At 43.7% G+C, this 23,913-nt stretch overlaps 1 protein-coding gene across 1 annotated transcript in view; it reads right to left on the bottom strand.

The window, feature by feature from the left end:
* Positions 1–358: 358 nt before the first annotated feature.
* The window catches only part of FKBP9 (FKBP prolyl isomerase 9), a 39,222-nt gene continuing 15,667 nt past the window's right edge, over positions 359–23,913 (bottom strand). The window contains exons 5-10 of the mRNA XM_046020159.1: positions 21,653–21,842; positions 15,963–16,108; positions 11,795–11,981; positions 7,957–8,102; positions 5,479–5,642; positions 359–2,896 (exon numbers count right to left, since the gene is read on the bottom strand). Of these exons, the coding sequence (XP_045876115.1) occupies positions 2,720–2,896; positions 5,479–5,642; positions 7,957–8,102; positions 11,795–11,981; positions 15,963–16,108; positions 21,653–21,842 (1,010 nt within the window). The 3' untranslated portion in view covers positions 359–2,719. The remainder of the gene's footprint in view (positions 2,897–5,478; positions 5,643–7,956; positions 8,103–11,794; positions 11,982–15,962; positions 16,109–21,652; positions 21,843–23,913) is intronic.

Here is a 23,913-nt window from a genome sequence, read left to right on the forward strand (position 1 = left end):
AGTACCCAGGGAGCCCCCAACAAGCCAAGGGTTTAGAATGATATATATTATACATTATTATTTATATGTAGCATTAAAAAAAATTAAGCTGAAGTCACAGAAACAGAGTACAAAAGTGGTTACTGGGGGATGGGAGAAATAAGAAATTGGTAAGAGGGTACAAACTTTCAGCTGTAAGATAAGTAAGTTCTGAGGATTTAATATGTAACATGGTGACCTATACTGTACAGTTTTTAAAATTTGCTAAGAGAGTAAAACTTAAATGGTCACACACAAACACACACACAGTGAGGTGCTATGTCGAGAAGAGATCCTTTCCAAGTAAAGGATATACGTATATCAAATCGTAACATACACTTTAAATATCTTACAATTTTATTTGTTCATTATACCTCCACAAGGCTTGGGAAGAAAAAGAAAAAAAACAAAAAAAACAGAACAGGCGGCAGGCTAGAGACCCAAGAAGAGCCAGCATTTCAATCTGAGTCTGAAGGCCAGAGAAGACCAAGGTTCCAGCTCAGCCATTGGGGCAGGCAGTTTAAAAACAAAAACAAGCTAAGGGTTCCCTCTGTTCCTGAAGCTCTGAGGCCCACAGACCTTAATTTCCCCAGAGAAACATGTCTTTTATTCAGCCAACCTCTCTCCAGCACCAAAGAAAACAGCCAGTGAAGAAATTCAATCAGAACCAACTGAAAATCAGAAGCAGAGAATAAACACCAGGTTTTTATCTTCATGAAGATGCGTAAGGATTGTGAGGTGTTACAGGTTAAATGCATTCCAAAATGCAATTCAGCAAGATTATTAGCCTATCTAGTACACTGAAGGAATTCGGTTAAACAGAAAATCTGGAGTGACTGTGTGCTCTATAGAAGACAGGTCGAGGAACGTTAAGTTACCACGACAGCAGCAGCCGGGAGGCCGTGGCATGCGGCTCATCTGCCTTCCAAAAGCCGAGTCCCCGAAGTCGCTTCTGCAGAGTAAACAGTAACATCTGCTTTTAAAAACATATTTTTCTCTATATGTGCCGATCATTCGCCCATTTGCTCCCACTCCAACCCCTGTAGTCATTCTCCACCTTTCTCTGTGCCCCCAAAAAGCTGACCTCTAAGACTCCTCTTCCTTTGGCCTCTGGATTGGGTTCAGCTAGTGGGAACCAGGGACAGGACAGAAAAGGGGGTGTCTCTGCCCTCCTCTGCTGTAGTACCAGCTACAGTTCTGGGCATGGCTGTGGCTCCCCTTCACCTTTCAGGCCTGGGGTGTAGAACAGCCTCCTCGTGGTGCTCCCCAAGCGCTGTCATGTTACCTTGACATCCTTACTAGGTCTCTGAGCCCTGTCCCCACTCCTGTAGAGTTCTTTATGCAGCTTCTCTTCAGAAGTCCCATGTGAGGGTGTGTTTCCTACCAGAATGCTGACTGACACACCCCGTATACTCTACCTCACACTCCTTCAAATGCAGAGGCAGTCCTCCAATATTTAAGGGGATTGTCAACGGATAATTGAGGTGTATTCTCATGAGATCCTCTCAGCCTCCAAGTAAAACTCCACAAAACCTGATATTACAACTCGACTTTTTTGTATACGAAACGAGTTTTCCAACATTTATTCCATTGAATGAGTGCACAGCATTTTCATGAACTATCTCAGGGCTACATCAGTACAAAACAGTTTAAATTAGTAAAATAAAGCAGTTTCAAAAGGAAAATCATTGGTTACTTCAGGGTGGATGCCGCCACCACTTGGGAACAGAGGACATAAGGCAGCTAGGTGGTTACTGCATAACATGGGCACAGGCTGGCAGGTAACGGTGTCCTTGTTTCCCTACACAGAGAGAGGTCCCTGGGCTTTTGGGCACCTCCCTCTCCACGACACGAATGAGCGAAAATAGGTCACCTTGTTTATCTTTTGGGGTGACATTTCCATCTTGGTCACAGTGAGAAACTCTGGAGCATGGCTTAGCCACCAGTCCTGTGCATATCTATCTGATGGAAAGATTGAGGGAGGACGGAGCAATGGGAGTCAGAAAGGGTGAAGCAGATAATCTTGCATAGCAAACACAGAATCAATTCTCTATTCGTGGTCCAGGATGCCTTTTGTTTGGTCCACTGATTTTCTTCTTAACTTCCAAGTTAACCCAGCCAACTGGAAGACCACAACAGGTAGGGCCTGATTAACTATAAAAGCACATGTGTACAAGTTGTGTGTGTGTGTGTGTAGCAGGAAGTGGAAGCTGGGCATTACCAGATCCTATATAGGCTTTTGGGGAATACTGCTGGGACATGGCATTCATCTTTCTGCTCATCTGGAGAACACTTAAAACACCAGCTAGTTAAAGAAAAAAAAAAATGTGAATCCTCTTCATGTGGATATCCTGGACACTTTCTCTTCTGTTCCCACTAAGATGATTGTAACTTCTGTATGACACTATTTTCCTTCAGTAACAAAACTACCCGGAAGGCTCACAAAACAATGGCTGACAGGGCAGCCATTTCAGTATTCTGCTCAGCCTCTTCTGAGGCGCCTCACTTCAACTTTGTTTCGTATCACTGCCATGTGGCCTAAAATTCTCACCATGTGCATCGACCCATCCCTGACATGCCCCAAGTACTGTGTTACCATCTACTGCTTATGGACAATTCCCCTTCTGAGAGACCCTCACGCCTCACTTCACATTCTGCCACGACAGGGGGCTTGGTGTCACACAAGTGGCCCGAGTCAGGTTTAGAGTTCATCATGTTTGGCCTCCTGGTCTTTGAGTTTAAATTCTTCCGCCGTGACCTTCCCATCTCCATTCCGGTCCTGGTTGGTGAACATATTCTTCACGATCATCTCAGCATCAAAACCAGGAGCAAGTTTCCCTTTGCCAGATGCCACCTGGGCATGAATGTACTCTGAGAACTGGAGAGGGAACAGGACAGATCATGAGATACGGCAGCCAAGCCTGGGCCTGAACAGAAACTGAACAGAGCAACCCAAGAGCAATGGGGCTGGAATTGGAGTCTGAGCTTACAAAATGGACACAATTTTATGAGCTACACAAACTGGTTTTTTTTTTCCCCCTCCAGATGCAGGTTAAAAACCCCTGATTAATGACTCCAGGAGCAGGTTCCAGGCAGCCAACACTACAGCGATTGGAGCTATCCTGTCTTCCCTAATCAACACTTAGTTCTCCACCAAAGGCTGATCCCCTAACCACCTTAGCCTCTGAGAACACTACTGCCTGCGTTCATCCATACAATAAAAACATTATCTACTGTGTGCTGAGCACCATCCAAGATCCTAGAGAGACATCAACTTAAAAAAAAACCTCCCCTTGTAATTCTAGCATATCTTAGAAGGAAAGACACAATTAAAAAGGAACATTTAAGAAATAAGTAAATCGGTGTGCCTGGGTGGCTCAGTCATTAAGCGTCTGCCTTCGGCTCAGGTCATGATCCCAGCATCCTGGGATCGGGTCCCACATAGGGCTCCCTGCTCAGCAGGAAGCCTGCTTCTCCTTCTCCTACTCCCCCTGCTTGTATTCCCTCTCTCTCTCTCCCTCTCTGTGTCAAATAAATCTTTAAAAAAAAAATAATAAGTAATCACATATTACATTAGAAAGTGAAATACTCTAGAAAACTGAAGAGTGAGCCAAGCAAGGAAGATCAAGAGTACAGGTAGGGGAGGAGGTTGAGGTCCTAATCCAGCAGTCAGGGTAAAACCCTAGTGAAAAAGGGAGACCTGTGCAAAGGCTTGAAGGAAGGGAGGGAACCAGCCAAACAGTTATCCAGGGAAGTGTCTTCTGAGATGACAGGCAGCTGGTGCAAAGACCCAAGGTGGGTGCATGCCTGGTGGTGGTGGAGAGAAACAGCTGGAGAGGAAGTTACAGTGAGCAGGTCATGGAGAACCTTTGTGGGCCTTTACAGGCCACTGTGAGGACTTTGGAAAAGGGGGCTTCCGCAGGGTTCTGAGACAAAGCAAGCCATGATCCGATTTAAGTTTTAGAAGGACCGCTCTGACTGCTGTGAGGGGTAGGGGTGAAAACACGAAGACTTTCATAGAGGTCCAAACCAGAGGTAGCAGGCACTGACCACGGTGTTACAGAGTGGAGATGGTGAGAAGTGGTCAGGCTCTGGATAAATTTTCAAGATAGAGCTAGAATGATTTCCTGCTGGATTTATTATAGCCTGTGTGAGAAAGAGAGGAGTCGAAGATTACTGAGTGCTCTTGCCTGAGCAAGTGGAAGGACAGAGTTGCCATTGGAGGAGATGAGGATGGCTTTGGCTGAAGCAAGTCCATGGGAGGGAGGTAGCAGGGGTTCAGAAAGTGAAAACGTCAGGTGGGTAGTTAGATGTAGGAGTCTGAAGTAGAGAAAGAAGACCGAACTGGAGCTGTAAGTTTGGAAGTCATGCGTCTTTGAATGGCAAAGCCATGGCATTGGTTGAGATCACTCAGGAAGTGACGTTAAGGTGGAGAAGAGAACAAGCTTAGGACTCAGGCTGGGGCACTCCCGTATGAAGAGATCAGGGGGAAAACTACTGAGAAGGACTTAACCAAGAGGGAGAAGCAACACCAAGAAAGTATGGTCTGGAAGCCCGGGAAAGAAGGCATCCTGCAAAGCAGTTGGCTTTGTCCAAGTATGACGAGAATGAAAAGTGACCACTGGTTACAGCAACATGACAGGCACAGTCACCTTACCAAGACCAGGTTCAGTGACATGGAGGGAAAAAATGTCTGACAGGAGTGGGTTTAAAAGAGTTTTGACATTTTTGCTGTGAAGGGAGCAAAGAAATAAAAGAAATGGAAAGATGCGCCAAGAGAAGGGAAAAAAGAGCATGTTTTCGTGCTAATGTGAACCACCCAGTAGTTGGGAACATGTGACTGCTGTCAGAGAGAAAGTGGAGAAGACTGGAGCCCTGTCCTTGAATAAGCAGTTACAGAATGGGCAGAGTAGTGGAATTCAGCAAGGTGTGACAGGATAGACCCCTCTACTGCCCAGCTCTACGAAGGGGCATTTGCTACAGAAGAAACCACCCAGCACCTAGATGATCAAGATGGGAATATGAATCCTGGCTCAAACTGCTGCGTAGCTATGTGACCCTGGGCAAGTCATTTACCTTCTCTGCGCACAGCTGCTTCTTCTGAATGGGGATGATGATTACATGGCTGCCACAAGGGCCAGGCAAGAAAATATATGTGAAAAAGTCTTAGCATAACGCAGTATACAGTGAGCACCCAGGAACTGAGAACTGAATTGTGAGCCCTGCACTCAATCCCCATACCTCTCAGGGGCTCAGTTTCTTCAGAGGAACTGTGAGCTTCAACTGAGAGCGTGTGTTAGAAGTGCTTGGCACGTGAGTGTGTGCAGGTTACCATCATCACAAGAAATAAGCACAGGTGTCCTCCTCACCCTGAGAAGGCTTCACATTCGGAATGGATGCCCTGACCCGATAAGTCTGCCTGGGCTCCTTTAGTCCCGCTTTCCTTCAAAGGTCAGTTACCTCTTCAAGGAGGACTTCTCCATTACCATCCTTGTCGATTTCTTCAAAGAGGTTGGGTGAAACCTCGCCGTTCCATATGAACATGTACCCCTCAGGCAGACCGGCCACGAGCTCCAGCAGCTCAATGTCAAACACCAAGACAGCGCTGCCAGGCACTTCTCCATCTGCCACACCAATAGGGGAGGAGACAGTGTTAGCACCACCAGACAGCAGGCATGCCCAGCTCAACCTCCCTCCCCCACCCAGGGTTCCAGCTGCTTCATGGAATGCAAGCATTTCTTGTGAGAGCAAGAAAGTTCAACCCTAGCAAGAAGGTTTTTCCAAACTGTACAGGTTTTTTCCAAACTGTAGGTAGTGACCATTAGCGGATCATGAAATCCATTGACAGGATGGTGATCAGCATTTTTTTAAATTAAAGAATGAAATAGGTAAGGTATTATCATGATATTAATTATTATTAATATAATAATTATATTTTTATAATATAAAGGATATTATAAAATATAAGGATAGGTATGATTTTATGAAACTTGTGTTTCAATTTTACATATATAAAACTAAAAGTATATGTATAAAGTGCATGTTTATGTGTGATATAAATGGGAAGATAAAATGTATTTCTTATTCTTTAAGAAGTTTTTACTTATTTCTTTTAGAGGAAGACAGAAAGGGCGCATGTGTGCACACACAGGGGGAGGGGCAGAAGGAGAGGAAGAGACTCTCAAGCAGACTCCTCACTGAGTGCAGAGCCCAAACTGGGGCTCGATCCTAAAACTCATGTGATCATGAACCAAGCAGAAACCAGGAGTCAGATGCTTAACCAACTGAGCCACACAGGTACCCCCATGAAATGTATTTCTTACTGTAGGTCTTGGTGAAAAAAGTTTGAAAGCCATTATAGAGACTACAATTATAGAACTTTTGAATAAATCCCACAGCAGAACTTTAAGAATAATACAGTATGCCTTAAAGTCCTGATCTAAGATATGACTATAAATACAAATTTGTGAATAGTATATACATTATGAGCCCAAAAGAAATTACATAAGCATGTGAATATATATATATACATATATAATATGTCTTATTTGAAATTATTTTAACTATTTATAATACATATCCCATGGTCTTATAAGGTACACGTTTTTAAAAGTGTTTCTTCTTGAATTGGGGGGCACTAGCAGGCAGTTGGGATTTTTCAGTCTTTTTCTTTCTTTTTTTTTTTTTAAAGATTTATTTATTTGACAGACAGAGACCACAAGTAGGCAGAGAGGCAGGCAGAGAGAGAGAGAGAGAGAGAGAGAGAGAGGAGGAAGCAGGCTCCCAGCCAAGCAGAGAGCCCAATGCGGGGCTCGATCCCAGGACCCTGGGATCATGACTGAGCTGGAGGCAGAAGCCTTAACCCGCTGAGCCACCCAGGCACCCCGGTCTTTTTCTTTTTTAAAGGAAGCTCTACACCCAACATGGGGCTCAAACTCACGACCCTGAGATCAAGAGTCACATGCTCTGTGGACCGAGCAAGCCAGACATCCCAACAGACAGTATTTTTACAATTATTTTAAAATTGTGAAAAAGAGAAAATCAATCCAAAGTGTATATATCTCTTTTATAAATTAGCACTTCCCATCTCTACATCCCCACTCCAGAGAGTAGAAGCATAAAACACTGAAGAAGGTGAGTTTCCAAATCCCCTATGTGTAAGACTCATTTTGGCCCAAATCATGAAGTACACCATACCAGCTGTGAGGGCAAGGTAAAGCCAGTATTTCCAGAAACTGAAACTCATCTCTTCCAAAAGGAAATCTTCATAGATAGCTTACAAGTTCAGCAGAAGTGAAAAGTGAAGGCCTGTAGCATTCCACTGTCCCAGGAACCTGTTCCAGAAGGAAGCCTCAGCTTCACTTAAGACAGATCACCTGTAAATCTCCTTTAGACATTTCCCACACATGGCTTTGAACACCCAAGGCTTTTTTTCGCAAAACTCCTGCTTTCTTAAGGAGGTGTGGGGCATTAACAAGGCATTAACACTGAATCACTGAATTCACAGGACTCTTTAAACAAAGATGTTAAATTTAAGTATTAACTCATGATATGAATTATATTATCACATATTATAGTATTAATATTATATTTTATCTACAACAAATATATTTTAATTATAATGTATAATATTATGATTATATATTATAATATTAATTAGTTAATGATATTAATTATAAACCCAGAGGTTCTTTGGGATTTTTTTAAGTTATTTTTTTTTTAAGATTTTAAGTACTCTCTACACCCACTGTGGGGCTCAAACTCACAACCCCAAGATCAAGAGTTGTATATCTGTCAGTAGAGCCAGCCAGGCAGCCCTGATTCTTTGGGTTTTAAATGGAAGAAGCATATTGTGGTTCTAAATACGGCACCCCTCAAGGCACAACATTCAGACTATGAACATGCCCCAGACATCCCGTGATGCTGTTGCTTACTCACCCACACCAGCCTCCCCATAGCCCAGGTGGGGTGGAATGATCACTGTCCGTTTCTCTCCAACGCACATCTCTCTGAGACCCATATCCATTCCCAACACAACTTGTCCAGATCCCAGAACAATATTATACGTCTTGCCTAAATTCCACCTGAAAAATGAAACAGAAGAATCCCTGATTAGGTCATCAACCTATTGATAGTTGAAAGCGTTTTCGTGAGAGCACATCTACATCTCTTCTATGATCTTTCTGCCAAAGATACAAAACCCCTGTCTAATCGGGAGAAAACATCAGACAAGCCCAAACTGAGAAACTACAAAAATAATGCAAAATTCTCCAAAATAATGAAAACGTGCTCTTCAAAAGTGTCAAGAAAATCAAGGGAAGTCCAAGGAGCCATTCCAGAGCACTGGAGCATACAGAATGGGATCCTTTTGCTGTAAAAGACCTTATAGGAACAACTGGCAAAACTTAAGTGGGGTCTGAGGATTAAAAGATAGTAACATACCAGTGTTAGCTTTCTGGTTATAAATTATGTGTTGAATTATGCAGGAGAATGTCCACATTTGTAGGAAATGCACACTAAAGTACTCAGGGGTGACGGGATGTCATGGTGGCAACCCACTTCTCAATGATTCCAGGAAAAAAGAAGTCCTTTGGACTGCTCTGAGAACTCTTCTCTATATTTTAATTCCCAGTAAGGAATTTTCATGAATTTGAAAAACACATTATAAAGACTCTGGGTTTTGGATTTAGCAAGATCTGTGTTTGAATCTTGCTTCTGCCACCTAACTGGACCCTGAGAAATGAAATCTTCCCATTTCCCCATGTAGAAACTGGAGGTAGTAATAGCCATCTCACAGGGGGTATTCTCAGTAGTAAATAATATTCTCTGCTGGCACCAAGGACAAAAGTGTAAAGAGCTCAGTAAGTGTACAGCCTTGAGTGTGTGGAGCACTTATATCTGCAATAGTTTTTGATTTTAGAAAAATAACTGGAAGTTTAACCTGAGCCATGGTTTAAAGTATCCTTGATGTCCACAGTCCCGGTGAAATCCACATACATAAAAGTTGGGGCTCTATCACCTCGATCACTACTGAAAATAAATCTCTTTCCAAACATACGGCACTACTACGTTCTACCACTTCCTAAAGATAAACAATGGGGCTGTTCTTCAGTAGCAAGGAAGAAAAGCCTCCCCAGTATCTTGGAGTCCCCTTGATGCCCGTTACCAGGTGGCAACAGCAGGAAGGCACAACCCCTTTGGGTTCACATCCCTTTCTCAGGCTCTCCAGCCTCCCCTGGGGGCAGGGCTACTGCCACCTTCCGATCTCAAACTGGTTCCCAGGGCCAGGCTGGTTGTCAGGCACGCACCAAGCAAAACAGGGTTTGCATTTGTCCTACCTGGGACAAAGTCAAAACAAAGCCAACTCTGGCACAGGACGCCTTGGCCCACCGCCTGTGGGAGGGAGCAGGACGTCCTCTGTCCCGCCTCCCACACAATTCCTCCTTTGTCAGCAGCACAGAGACACCCTCACACCGCCTTTCTCCAGGGACCCTTGGCGACCTCCCACAGGACTACTCTGTTTCAAAGTCTTACAGAATATTCAAAAACTCATTTGGTTGTCAAATAACAAAGGTTTATTCTTCCTCTCTGAGGCCAATTTAAACACACATTGAGAAAATCCTCCAAGCGAACATTTTGCTTTCCTGTGTCACCTCTGGATGCCCCAGGAATTCTTCTCCCTCAGATCAACCTTTTATTTTTATTTTTTTGCCAGTTCTTCTCTGACATTCTCCTCATTCCTTCTGTGCATTCCCAGCTTCCCATCCACTGCAAGCTTCCTGTTTCCCACTTGCAAGCTGCCCTCTCTGGCTCTTTGCCCACATTTCCCTCCACCCTCTCAGCAGCCAGCCTCTCTCAGCGCTGAGGAAAAGCACCCACAGCAGCACCTGCCTCCTTGTTTACGGGCCCGTGGACGGCTCGGGGTGGGAGCAGGTCTCCCCTCCCTCCCCCACACACAGGAGGCAGACACCCACCATACATCCCATTTTCCCATCATCTTGCAGCTTACACCCAGAACAGACCACAGGGATGCCGGATGTTACTCTTCAGTGTGGATTTACACGGAACACAAATGACTCTCATGGTCTAGAATGGAGTCTGGTGAGAGGAAGGAACATCACATGGCTCCCGGATACCCTGTAGGAATGCTGTGAATCCACCAAACATTAGAAGGCAGGAAGGCCGATTCTCCCCACCCTACATGAGAAGCATATCCTGAACCCACTGAGAAGGAATTCCTTTGTTCATTTTCCACCCCCACTTCCCCTCAGCCCTGCCCTGGAGTAAGAGCACCAGACAAGAACATGAACATTAGCAAGAGCAGTGACAGCAAACCACTGACCTCACAGACGATTCTAACCTTGTGGACCATTTTCACACGCATAAGCTCGCTTGACCCCCCAAGCAACAAGCCATGCTTCTCCGCTGCCCTCCAAAGGCTTCTAATATGAATGCAAGGAGGTTGGTTGCAAAGGGGGTCCTTGTAAACCTGAGCCCCAGAAGCTAGTACGTATTTCATTGATTGTACAATGCACATATTTTCACATTTTAACATCTCTATAATTGCGATACACTTTATGATCAGCAGCATGTTAACTTTTACTTTCTCTGAGATACATAAAACACGACACTTCTAATAATCAACACATTTTAGATCTGATGAAAAACACTAAATGCATTAATACACAGGATCTCGAAGCACCAAAGAGAATATTGTCAAGAACGTGTTCCTAGGGCTCTGTCTCCATGTCTGGCTCTTGCCAGCCACCCACAATGTCACCTGCAGCTAGGAGGCAGAGGGGCAGGTGGGAGAAAGAGAAGGCCCTCCTCAGGCAGCATAAATGCAGCAACTCACATTTACATGAAGCCCTTCTTTCTCCCCAGCCCAAACTTGGGAATCTAAGTCAGACTCAGTTTGAAAATGGATGTACTAAAATAAAAATATAAAGGAAGGCTGAGATGTTTCTTTCCCAGAGAACAGAATATTTTACTAACTTACAACTATATCTGAAGATTCAGAAACATAAGAAGCAAACCTCCTTTTTACCAAAATTGGCCAATGATACTCATTTATACTGTTGATTCCTATTAATAAAATTTCAGATTCACTTCAATCAATTAACATTTATAAAATGCTCCCTGTGTGCTATACTCTGGGCTAGGTGTAAGGCACAAAAATATGACTAAACATGTTGGGTTTCTCTAAGATATTCAGACCAGCAACAGAAATGGAAACAATAATAAATAACTAAAAATAAATAACTATGTTTTGCTAATAAAAATAATAACTTAAAACATTATGAGACACAGAAATGGGAGCCACTGATTCTTCCTAGGAATTAAGGTAAGACTTTGCATTTTAGCCATGGCAGAAGTTGGCCAAAAGGAAGGGTTTAGGCAGTGCACATCTTGCACCACTGCACCTGGCAGCCCTATGAGGCAAAAGATGGGCCCTAACGGAAGAAGAGATCAGTCAAGCAGAATGGAGCTGACAAGTAGAGCCTAAAGCACCAGACTGTGGAGTTTGTAATGTAGTTGTGGGTTAATTTTTAAGGACAGCAGTTATAAAATGACATCTGCTTTTTCAGAAAGACAATTTCACAGGAGCAAAGTGAGATTATTCATAGGGAACTTTCAGAATAATGTACCTGAGCAATGAAGAAGCATGGAGAGAAAAGCCCTCAACCAGTATCTGACGAAAAGAAAAGGAGAATCCTGGGAACCTACGGCTATTATCCTCCAGGCTTGCTCCCCTACCGTCCCCAGTGGCCCTTACGTGGAATCCAGCAGAGTTCCATCCAGAAGCGAGGCATTGTAGTGATACTTGAGGTAATCCCCCTTCTTACTCAGCACGGAGCAGTCAGGAGGCTTATAGTGGGAGGTGATGCTGATGGAGTCAGAAGGGTTGTGGAAGTCAATCACATGGATGTCAAACACCAGCACAGCCGAACCAGGGATATTCCCTAAAAGTCAGACGCAGGAAATGAATGAGTGAGTCCTCCAAGCAGCAGCACACATGCCTCCCCGTGTCACCAGGGATGTCCCCACAGACCTCCAGTGAGAAATACAGGGACCTAGACAGGAAAACCTAGCGAACAGTGGGAGACTGAAGCTGGAAGGGCCATTAGAAGTATCCTAACCCTCCTGGGGAAACCGAGTCACAGAGTTGCCCAGGATCACACAGCCAGTTAAGAACACAGTTTGGACTACAATTCAAGAGGATGAGCTACTGCCCATGGGATCGCTGAGCCTGAAAGAGTATACTGAGTTCATCACAGACAAGGAAATTAACTCAGCCAAATTTAGGCTCAGTTGGCTCCTACAGAAGTAAGACGGGAGACGAGAAAATCCGCTGTAGAGGAAAAGTTCACTCCGGTCCCCCACTGCTGTGCAAGAGAAACTAAACTAACAGAAACGTCACAGGGAGAAACTCCCAGCCAAAACCGGCCCGTACACACCCCTTATGATATAGCATACCTAACAGTTCACAAAGTACTTTACAACACATCCCAACTCTTCTACACAAAATTATTAGTATAGTTTTCTTTTCCATCATCTCCACTTTTGAAAACATTACCTACATCTGAATAATAATTTTACAGTTTACAGAAGCATTTTTCACATACGCTCTCTCATTTTTTTAAAGATTTTATTTTTAAGTAATCTCCACACCCAACAAGGGGCTTGAACTCACAACCACAAGACCAAGAGTTGCAATTTGTACTGACAGAGTCAGCCAGCATCCCTACACTCTCTCATTAAATCCCTGCAGTCACCTTGTGGGGGATTACTGTAAACCCAGGATTAGCAGATGCTCCATGAATTTAAGGACAGCTCAGGGGGCTGGTGAGGGGCAGGGGAACTCGTTAAATATATGCATCAGCAGTTAGACATGCCCCCAGATCATTTCAGAAAAGTTTAAAACTTTGTAATAGCGTTACTTAGGGGGCGGCTGGGTGACTTGGTCAGTTAAGGATCTGACTCTTGGTTTTAGCTCAGATCATGATTTCATGGGTCATGGGATCAAGCCCTGCTTAGGGATCTCCACTCCGCGGGGAGTCTGCTTGAGATTCTCTCTCTGCCACTCCTGCTCACATGTGTGATTCTCTCTCCAAAATAAAGAAATAAATCTTTTTAAAAAATTACCATTCTTAGAATCAAGGATGTATAATACTTTCATTAGCATTTTACAGATAAAAAGCCAACTCAAATAGACTTTGTTCAAGAAAACAGCACGGCAATAGACAGAATTCGATAAAGATGTGGGACACTAACAGTACCTACCTCCCACACCTGCCACACACCACACACAATTTTCTGTGTCCATTTCTTGGTTCCTCTAACACACAAACACACACACACACACACACACACACACACACACAGTCGATGCTTATTAAGTACTAAGAACACTTCTAAGTGCTTTCTGTGTACTTATTTATTTCGTTCTCATGTTGATCCTATATTCCCAACCTAAGAGTGCTTAGAAGGTAATTTGGAAGTTGGGGGATACAAAACAAGGAAGCAATGTTTCCACAACCCCTCGGACAGAATCCATTCTCCGCTTCAGGGCTGCAAACACAATCAAGCATCCTAATTTTAGAGTGGACCCTGTGGAACAGAGTAGACAGCAGGGAGGCGCAGAGCCTTTCCAGAAGGCCTACTCCCTCTCTTCTACCAGTCCTGCAGGGGAAAATGGCCTCAACAAAATGAAACGCCAAGAATGGAGCTGCAGAACCCCATGGAGAGCCCAGCATTTCATTCCTTCCACAAATATTTATTGAATGTTTACTGTGTGCTTGGCCCCATGGTATGCACTCCATGTCCTGACACCCTTCTGGCGTCAGTCCCTGAGGGATTAACATTAGGTCCAATGCAAACCCCACAAAGAGGCCAGAGAGATGCTAATCCAAAGAAGACAGAGGTGCCCCCCGCTGGCCCTGTGCAAGAGCACCTGGGGGGTACCTGTCAGAGTGTCCCTGCCCCTACAACAACATATGATTTGAGATGAAGCAGCCTCTTAGCCACAGAATTTATGAGTCTTCAGATGTTTCCCAGAGCCTTATATAATTCTTTGCAGAGCTCTGGCTCATACTTGGTAGAAAGCCAAAAGGAAAAAAATAATTTCAGCAAATGTTTTCCATCAATACATTATTTTTAGAGAAATGAAGGATTAATCCTGAGGGCTTACAAAACACGAATCCTCAGAAAGTATTTGTCTATTTCTGTACATATTTGAGTAGAAGTTTACGTGATACAAAACAGTGGGTCATCAAGACACAAACAGGACATGAAGCAAGGCCTGTTGACTATGTCTTAAGTTGTGACCTGGTGCGGCTTTATAGATCAGACCTTTAGCAGGGCCCCTTGCTGGCTCAGTCATAGAGCATGTGATTCTTGATCTCGGGATGGTGAGTTTGAGCCCCACACTGGAGGCAGAGTTTACGTTAAAAAAAAAGAAAAAGAAAAGGAATCTATTGTATTTATTAGTGTAGGTGAATGTGTATTTTCACTTCATGTTTTTTTAGTTTCCTATTGTTACTATAACAAATTTCCACAAATTTGGTGGCTTAAAGCAATGCACACTTATTCTCATAACTCTGGAGGGTCCAAAGACTGAATTCGAGGTGTTGGCAGGGATGCGTTCCTTTTGGAGGCTTCAGGGGAGAATCTGTTTCCTCACCTTTTCCAGCTCCCTGTAGCTTCCCTCATTCCTTGACCTGTGGCCCCTTCATCCAACTTCCAAGCCAGCATTTTCTCCTCTCTCTGATCTCCTGCTTCCCTCTTACAAAGGCTCTTGTAAGCACCTCAAGGCCACCTGGATGACTCAGAATAACCCCCCACCTCACGACCCTCACCTTAATCACACCCACAAAATTCCTTCCACTGGGTAAGGCAACATATTCACAGGTTCTATGGATAGGACAGGGACATATTTGGGGCCACTATTCCACCTACCCCATTACAATGTTTATTCCTGCATGGAGGAATTGAGGGAGATTTTTGTTTTCTTTCATTATCCACATTTTCTTTTTTCTGAAGTCAGCACGTATCATTTGTATAATGTTTAAAAGGGGGTTTGCTGGGACACCTGGGTGGCTCAGTTGGTTAAGCATCTGCCTTTGGCTTGGGTCATGATCCCAGGGTCCTGGGATCCAGTCCCACACCGGGCTCCTTGCTCAGTGGAGAGGCTGCCTCTCCCTCTGTCTGCCACTCCCCCTGCTTGTGCTCTCTCTCTCTCTCTCTGACAAATAAATAAATAAATAAAAGGGGGTTTGCTATTAGAGAGACAAAAGTGTTCTAAAATTGGCTTAAGGTGATGGTTACCCAACTCACTACATTTACTAAAAGTCACTGAATCGGGGATGCTGGGTGGGACAGTCGGTTAAGCATCCAACTCTTGGTCCCGGCTCAGGTCATGCTCTCAGGGTCATGAAATCGAGCCCTATGTTGGGCTCTGTACTCAGCATGGAGTCTGCTTGAGATTCTCTCTCCCTCTGCCCCTCCAGCTCATTCTCTCTCCAAATATCAATAAATAAATCTTTCAAAGTCACTGAACTGTACACTTAAAATGGGTAAATTTTATGGCATATAAATTACACCTCAATAAAACTGTTAGAGACCAAAGACCAAAAAGGGGGTGGTTTGCAATAGATGTTCAAATGGCTCAAAAAAAAAAAAAAAAGAAAACTGTAATTAGATAGAGACGATAAATACAGTAAGATGTTAATAGTTGAAGAATCTAAGAGTTCATCTCAGAGTTCTTTCAACTTTGGCATAGGCCTAAGAATTTTCAATAGGAAAATGGGCACCGGAGACAAGAAGAAAGAATAGACCATCTCTAGAAACCAAAGATATTGGACATTCAAGTCTTTAGTGAGACTTTTGGCTTCCACATTTTGGCTCTCAAGAACCAAAATTGCCTGGAAGCAGTCAGAAATCACCTCTTCCTTCTTCTCCATAGCCAAGGTGAGGTGGGACCACAATCCTCCGCTTCTCTCCGATGCAAACACCAAGTAGACCTTCATCCATGCCAGCAATCACGTAGCCCTGCCCAATGTATGTGTCAAAGGTGTGGTTCTGTGAGTAGCTAGAAAAGAAGGAAAGAAAGAGGTTCCTCACAAGCAACACCACAGTAGCTGGGTATGCTAGTCAGCACCACAAGGCAACAGGAAGGCAGAGGACTCCAGATCCCGGAATAGGCTGAAACTTAGAATGTGAGGAAACAGGCTCCCCTGAGAACCCACATTCCCAAGAACTCACACACACACAGAGCGGGAGCGGCCGTAAACAAAAACACTCCCAGGAACAAGCCCTCCATCCCTCTGGTTTGGTCAGGTTATGGATGGGATGCACATGACAAGAAGCAACCACACAGAAATGCAACTACTGTACATTGGACTATGCTTGGTAACCAGGTCAAGTTAATGAAAAAGGCATCCAGGGTGACTCTTACTAGAAACTAAGAATGTGTCCCAAGGACAATGTCTCCAGTATCTAAAGAAAAGAATATCTGTATATATGAGACATTAATATTTGGATTGCCAGAAAAGTAATACACACGCACGCACACACACACACACACACACACACACAAACACACACACACACATATATATATATACACACACATACATACAATTTAACTCTGCAGTCCCCAACAGAGCCTGGATGACTCTTCTTACTGAAATCCCTCCTCACCAAGCCACCTTCTGGTGAGATACTTGGGTTTCCCAAGTGCCACTGGCAGGAGGCCCAAGCATTCTGCTCAGTGGAGAGATCCAGCCTTTTTATAAGCTGCCAATTGAATCCGATTCCTGTGAGTTTGGTGAGGACAGGAATCAATTCCCCAAAGCCAGATGTTTCTAGAATAAAATAATAAAATTTAATATGCCACGTCTACTACCAAAGTCTGAACCACAGTGATCTGCATTCATGTGGCAAGAAGCCTGTCCTGAAAGAGCCAGTCTGTTTAGCCATTACTTCAAACGCGGCCAAAGGATGACTGCCTCAGAGAAGACAGCCAGCTAATCGGGGACAGGGGGATGAGAAGACCGAGCTGTGAGGGGCTGTGCCTCCTCAGTAGCCCTCAGAGACCAAACACAAGGCCAAGGGCCATAAAAATGAGAGTAGCAGATGATTTTCCTCATCCAGGAAGACCATCATCTACATAGCACCCCAGAAGAGACTATGGAGAAATATCCTTTCCCCCACATTGTGGAGTTCCAGCACTCAGCCCCTCACATGGGCCAGGAGGGCCAGGAGGAGAACACAGCCAAGGAAGGCAGGCTTGGCTCCCTAGCATCCTCGCACCATGAGCCAGCCTCTCACCTTCCCCAGGTTACTAGCTCTCTGGAGATCATCACCGGAGTACACCTTACCACCAGACATTCAGGAAAGAGGAAAACTCCTCCCAGATGGGGTCCCTTATAGAGAGACACTAAGCAGTGGGAGATGGCAGGTGCCTCAGAGAAGTTTGAGCCACTGGGTGAAACAGCAAAGGTTCCATGGGGTTTGGGGAGACAGTGGACACTGAGGAGGCAGGATCTGCACAGGGGAAAGGAACTGGGGTAACAGTGAGGCCAAGGCCAAGAGGCAGGAAAGAGCCTCAGAAAACAGGAACGACGGAGCAGAGTGGCCATAAAATGTAGAGAACTTTGAATAACTTTAAAAGAAGATTTATATGGGAAACCATCATGTTCCCCAGTGGGAAAACTGAGAACTAGAAAGCTGTCAGTGCTCCCCCAAACTAATTTATGAATTTTGAAACAATTCCAATCAAAATCCGAACACCATGTATGGGGGAGGAAAGGGACTCAAAAATTTATCTAGGGAAAAAGAACCTATTTAAAATGATATTTTGAGGGGCACCTGGATGGCTCAGTCTGTTGAGCAATCCTGCTCTTCATTTCACCTCAAGTCACGGTCTCTAGGTCGCGACACAGAGCTCCCATCAGGCTCCATGCTCAGCAGGTAGTCTGGTACTCTCTCTCTCCCTCTGTCCCTCCCCAGCTTGTGCTCACTCTCTCTAAAATAAATAAATAAATATTTTAAATGAATGAATGAATAAATAAAATTATGTTTTGGGGGCATCTGGCTGACTCAGGACAGCATGCAACTCCTGATCTCAGTTCGAGCCCCACATTGTGGGTAGAGATTATTTAAAAAAAAAAAAAAAAAAAAAAAAGAAACCCCACAAAACTTAAAATTGCTGTTTGGAAGGTACAGGATATAACAGGCTCTCATTCCTGTAAAAAATTAAACTGAGAGAATGTATTTCACTGTATATGTGTGAAAGACCTATGAAATTAAAAATACTGGCTCCTGCAGAGAGGAGAGTATCCGAGTTTGAGCCCCACACCAGGTGTAGAGATTACTTTAAAAAAATTAAAATCTTGGGGCACCTGGGTGGCTCAGTCATTAAGTGTTTGCTTTCACCTTGAGTCAGATCCCAGGGTCCTGGGATCGAGCCCCTTGTTGGGCTCCTTGCTCAGCAGGAATCCTGCTTCTTCCTCTCCCACTCCCCCTGCTTGTGTTCCCTCTCTCACTGTCTCTCTCTCTCTGTCAAACAAATAAATAAAATCTTTTAAAAAATTAAAATCTTTAAATAAAAGTCACATTTTAAATGAGTGAGGGAAAAATAGTTTTCAGTAAAGTATGTTTGAAAAACTAGCTAACCATCTGGAAAGACATAAAGTTAGATCCTTATTGTCACACTGAATACCACAATAAATTCCAGATGGATTGAAGATTTAAACATGAAAGATTTATGAACATGGAGAGACACTGTGGAAGGTTATTAATATTTATGGCTAAAGGGGTTAATGGTAAATATTACATTTTATTAAATTATTAAATTTATTAAATTATTACATTACAATACACCTTTGTATTGTTTCACTTATACAATAAGAACATAATACTTTTTTTTGAATAGGCTCTATGCCCAACGTGGTGTTTGAACTCACAACCCTGAGATCAAGAGTCACATGCTCTACTGATTGAGCCAGCCAGGCACCCAAGAACATAATACTTTTTAAAATAGAAATTTTAATAAAGATTATTTTTTTAATTTTTTGAAAGATTTTATTTATTTTTTGACAGAGAGAGACACAGTGAAAGAGGGAACACAAGCAGGGGGAGTGGAAGAGGGAGAAACAGGCTTCCTGCCGAGCAGGGAGCCCAGGACCCTGGGAACACGACCTGAGCTGAAGGCAGATACTTAATGACTGAGCCACTCAGCTGCCCCAACATTTTTTTTAAGGATTTTATTTATTTATTTGAGACAGAAAGATACAGAGAGAGAGAGAGAGAGAGAGAGAGCACGAGCAGAGGGAGAGGCAGAGGGAGAGAGAGAAGCAGACTCACCACTGAGCCAAGAGCCCGATGTGGGGCTCGATCCCAGGACACTGGGATCATGACCTGAGCCAAAGGCAGATGCTTAACCATCTGAGCCACCCGGTCAACGCCCTTAATTTTTTTTAAGGATGAATTTATTTATTTGGGAGAGAGACAAAGAGAGAGTATGGGAAGAAGGGCAAAGGGAAAGGGAGGGAGAGAATCTCAAGCACACTCCCCGCTGAGCACAGAGCCAAACTTGGGCCTTGATCTCACAACCCTGAGATCATAAGCTGAAATCAAGAGTTGGACACTCAACTGACTGAGCCACTCAGGTGCCCCATGGTTCCTTTCTTATGGAAAGAAATCTGGTATACACTAGAAAAAATGGTCTTTTAATTAGTAGATTTTAAAAATTTTAATTTAATTAATTTAATAGAATTCCATGGAATAATGGACAGAACCAAGCTCACAAGTAACAACTAATAACACACACACACTGAATATTTTCTGTAGTAGAAAAAGAATAAAGACAACTCAAATGTTCATCAGTAGGAGAATAGTTAAATAAATTTGGAATATTCACCCAATGAAACACTAGGCAGACATAAAGTATAAGTAATTCCTCTCCCACTGTGTGTGTGTGTGTGTGTATGTGTATGTATTTTTTATTAAGTAGGCTCCATGCCCAGCATGGACCCCACTGGGGGCTTGAACTCACAACTCTGAGATAAAGCCCTGAGCTGTCTCACTATATATTAATATGGAAAAATCCCAAGGTGAAAAAAAAAAAAGCAAGAGGCAGATTAGTGTATTCTGTATACTATATACTATACACTATAAAGGGGAGAAAATAAGATAACATCCATAGTTGTTTATATCTGCATTAGAAAAAAATCCACACAGTGGAGGAATAAAAAAGAAACTTATTAAGAAAAGTGGTTAAGGGGCACCTGAGTGGCTCAGTCGGTTAGGCATCTGCCTTCTGCTCAGGTCATGATCGCAGTGTCCTGGGATCGAGTCCCACATTGGGCTCTCTGCTCGGCGGGGAGCCTGCTATTCTGCCTGCTTGTGCTCCTCTCTCTCTGTCAAATAAATAAAATCTTTTAAAAAAATTTTTTTAAAAAGTGGTTAATTTTAGGGGTGCCTGGCTGGCTCAGTAGGTAGATTGTGCAACTCTTGATCTCAGGGCCATGAGTTCAAGCTCCACATCGGGTATAAAGCTTACATACATACATACATACATACATACATAAAGGAAAGTAGTTAATTCCAAGTGGCTAGGAGAGAGGGAGATGTCAGGTAGGCAGGGGTGGGTAATAGGAGATATCGTAATCCACCCTTAGTTTTAATTTTGAATCATATGACTATTATTTTTCCCCCAAATCAAATGAAAATTGTAAAAGAGGAGACCCTAAGAATAGGAAAGATACATCATTCAAACAAAACAATGCCATCTAAAAATTCTTCTGTACTGTTTTCAGGTGATGGGAGAAATTAGAAGTCCACAAGCCTCGGGGAGACAGGTGGGCTGCTGTCACTACCTGTTTGCTCCACAGGAAGCTGAGGAGGTGGTTTCCAAAGAGCTCGTGCCGCTTGAAGGAGCAAGACAGAGCAAGCCACCTGCCCAGCCACCTGCGCAGCTGCGGAAGCCTCAGAAGCAAACCAGGACAGTAAGTAACAACAGCGGCATGGTAATTCGCCTCTGCAGCGGGACGGGAGCTGGAAGCACACAGCCCGACTCCTCCAGGAGCCTCTGAAGTTCACAGAGCACTCTCGCCCCCCCACCCCCCAAGTGATGTTATAGAGTAGTCTTACATACCTTGTCTCTTTAACCATTTCTGGGGAAAGGTACCAGTTACAGGAGGAAAACCCTGGAGTGCAGGGAGGTCAAATGCCATGCAAAGTCACCACACACCAGGACAAGAACCCAGGTTTCCTGGCACCAAGTGTGTTCTCTTCTCATCCTACCACCCAGGACTCGGTTCTGGCCACTTCCCATTGTGGATCCCATAGCTGGCTGCACATTTGGATAGTGGGGCACAGTGTGGGCGATGGTGGGAGTAGAGGCTGAGTCACTCCTGTTTTCCGGCAAACTTATTCCCCGCAGACCCCAAGAAGGAGACCGTTCTAACAGCCTCTGAAGGAATTCAATGTCAGAAAACAAAGATATGTTGGAGATGAAAATACTAAGTATAAATCAGCATTGACAGAGTATTCAGATCATGGTCCAGCCAGAGGTAGACTGTATTTAATAAAATGTTCTGATGAGTGAAGGCTCCAGTTGTTTCCTTACCTGGAATCAAAGAAGGTGCCGTCCAGAAGGGTGCCATTGTAATGATACCTGAGAAAGTCCCCACTTTGACTGCGCCGCTCACAGTTTTCTGGGACTACCTTATTCTCAATGGAAATGCCATCCTTGGGGTTATGGAGGTCCAGTAACGCAACATCAAACACCAGAGATGCCTGTCCAGGAATGTCTTTCCCTAGCATAGAATGGAGGAAGAAGATGAAATCAGGACACAAGATTTAGGAAGTCCTTTTTTTTTTTTTTAAGGTTTTATGTGTTTATTTGTTAGAGAGAGAGAGAGAGAGCACAAGCAGGGGGAGCGGCAGGCAGAGGGAAGAGCAGGCTCCATGCTGAGCAAGGACCCTGGACCCTAGGACCCTGGGATCGTGACCTGAGCCAAAGGCTGATGCTTAACTGAGCCATGCAGGCGCCCATAAGAAGTATTTTTAACTACAACTCAACTCCCACTGTGTTGGTATTACTCATTCCTTGAAGTTTCCAAGTCAAGGAAAGAAATGTTCTTTCACATGTTGGGTGGTCCCCCAGGGTGTCCAGCTATGTTCTGTCACCACTGTGTCCATGGTGCCCAACCATGCACTGGCGAATATAATTTGAAGCCTGACTTCTTCAGAAAAAGGAGTAAACCGATATTAATGACATGCGAGACTACTACAATCATATTGTCTGCTAGTGCTGACAAATCAAGGCTCTATGTGGGTGGTTATGAACCCATATGAAAACCCAAATACATGCCTCCGTGGGCTTCTGTTTGTGTACAAATGCAAATCAGACATTTAAAGGCATAAATTCTAAAACTTGGACCTGGTTCTACAGAATACTACATAGACTTGTTCTCTGGAACCAGCCACCAATTTTTTTGAAAAGGCAAAATGCAAAATTCAGTTTATTAAGTGCATCCAAAACAGGAGATAAATAAAATTAAAACTAGCTGGAGGTGGGGCGCCTGGGTGGCTCAGTGGGTTGAAGCCTCTGCCTTCGGCTCAGGTCATGATCCTAGGGTCCTAGGATCAAGCCCCGCATCGGGCTCTCTGCTCAGCGGGGAGCCTGCTTCCCTCTCTCTGCCTCCTCTCTGCCTACTTGTGATCTCTGTCTGTCCAAAAAAAAAAAAATCTAGCTGAGAGGGGGAAAAATGGCACCCCTAACGCAAAATATAAGTCATCAAATTGCTTCTAACTTCTGGATGGTACTGCTCCTTTTGGATACTCCCAACAGTGGGGACTTCATGAACATCTACAAAATGATAATCTACATGAAGAGATTATTGGGTACTAACTCATCAAGCAAAGATCAACATCAACCAATAAATAACTCAATTCGGTCCCTTGAGATAAAGGAAGTTAACTGACAAACCACCTATCTCAACACTCTTACTTGCCATTTGTTACACCTTGCAAAGGAGTAGGCTTGGGCGAGTGAATGACACAGCATACTAAGCCTGAGTTCCTTCAACCAGCTCTTTGGCAGAGCCCACCCCTCCTCCTTCCCCTCAAGGGAATAATGAAATCTTCAGAAAGGGGCTGCTGAGTCAGCCTGTGGAATGTAAGGTGTGGTCAGTCCCCGAAGTGTGCGAATGGGTGTATGTGTGTGATAGAATAGGAATCTTTTATACTTTTATGTATTTTTTAAATTTAGGAGAAAAAATAAAACCTTAAAAGTAACTCCAGAATTTAAATTTTTCTAGCATTATCAGGGACTAACTGAATATTGGTTTTTCAATAACAACTTTATCAAGATATAATTTCCGTACCATACAATTCTCCTATTTAAAGTTATACCTGGGGCGCCTGGGTGGCTCAGTTGGTTAAATGTCTGACTCTTGATTTTTGCTCAGGTTATGATTTCAGAGTTGTGAGATTGAACCCCGAGTCAGGCTCTGGGCAGGGTGTGGGGCCTGCTTAAGATTCTCTCCCCGCCCCCGCCCCCTGCTCCCTCTGCCCCTCCCGACCCTCTCTAAAATAAATAAACAAACAAGCAAATAAATAAATAAATAAAATTATTCCTGGATACCTGAGCACAGTATTAAAGTAGTAAAAAACAACTATTTCAAATAAACTGCTTACTTCAAATATTTAACACAGTTTTTATTTAAAATAAGTAAATAATATTCCTCAAATTAGGCCAGGCATCTAGTTTTATTATGTATGAGGTATGCATCTGGATGACATCGAAAGGATGTGAGAGCCAAGGGAAATGGACTTGCACTGGCTAAGGACGAGACCACTAGAGTAACAATCAGAATAACAACA

This window comes from Meles meles, chromosome 10 (assembly GCF_922984935.1).
Source record: "Meles meles chromosome 10, mMelMel3.1 paternal haplotype, whole genome shotgun sequence".
Lineage (NCBI taxonomy): Eukaryota > Metazoa > Chordata > Mammalia > Carnivora > Mustelidae > Meles > Meles meles.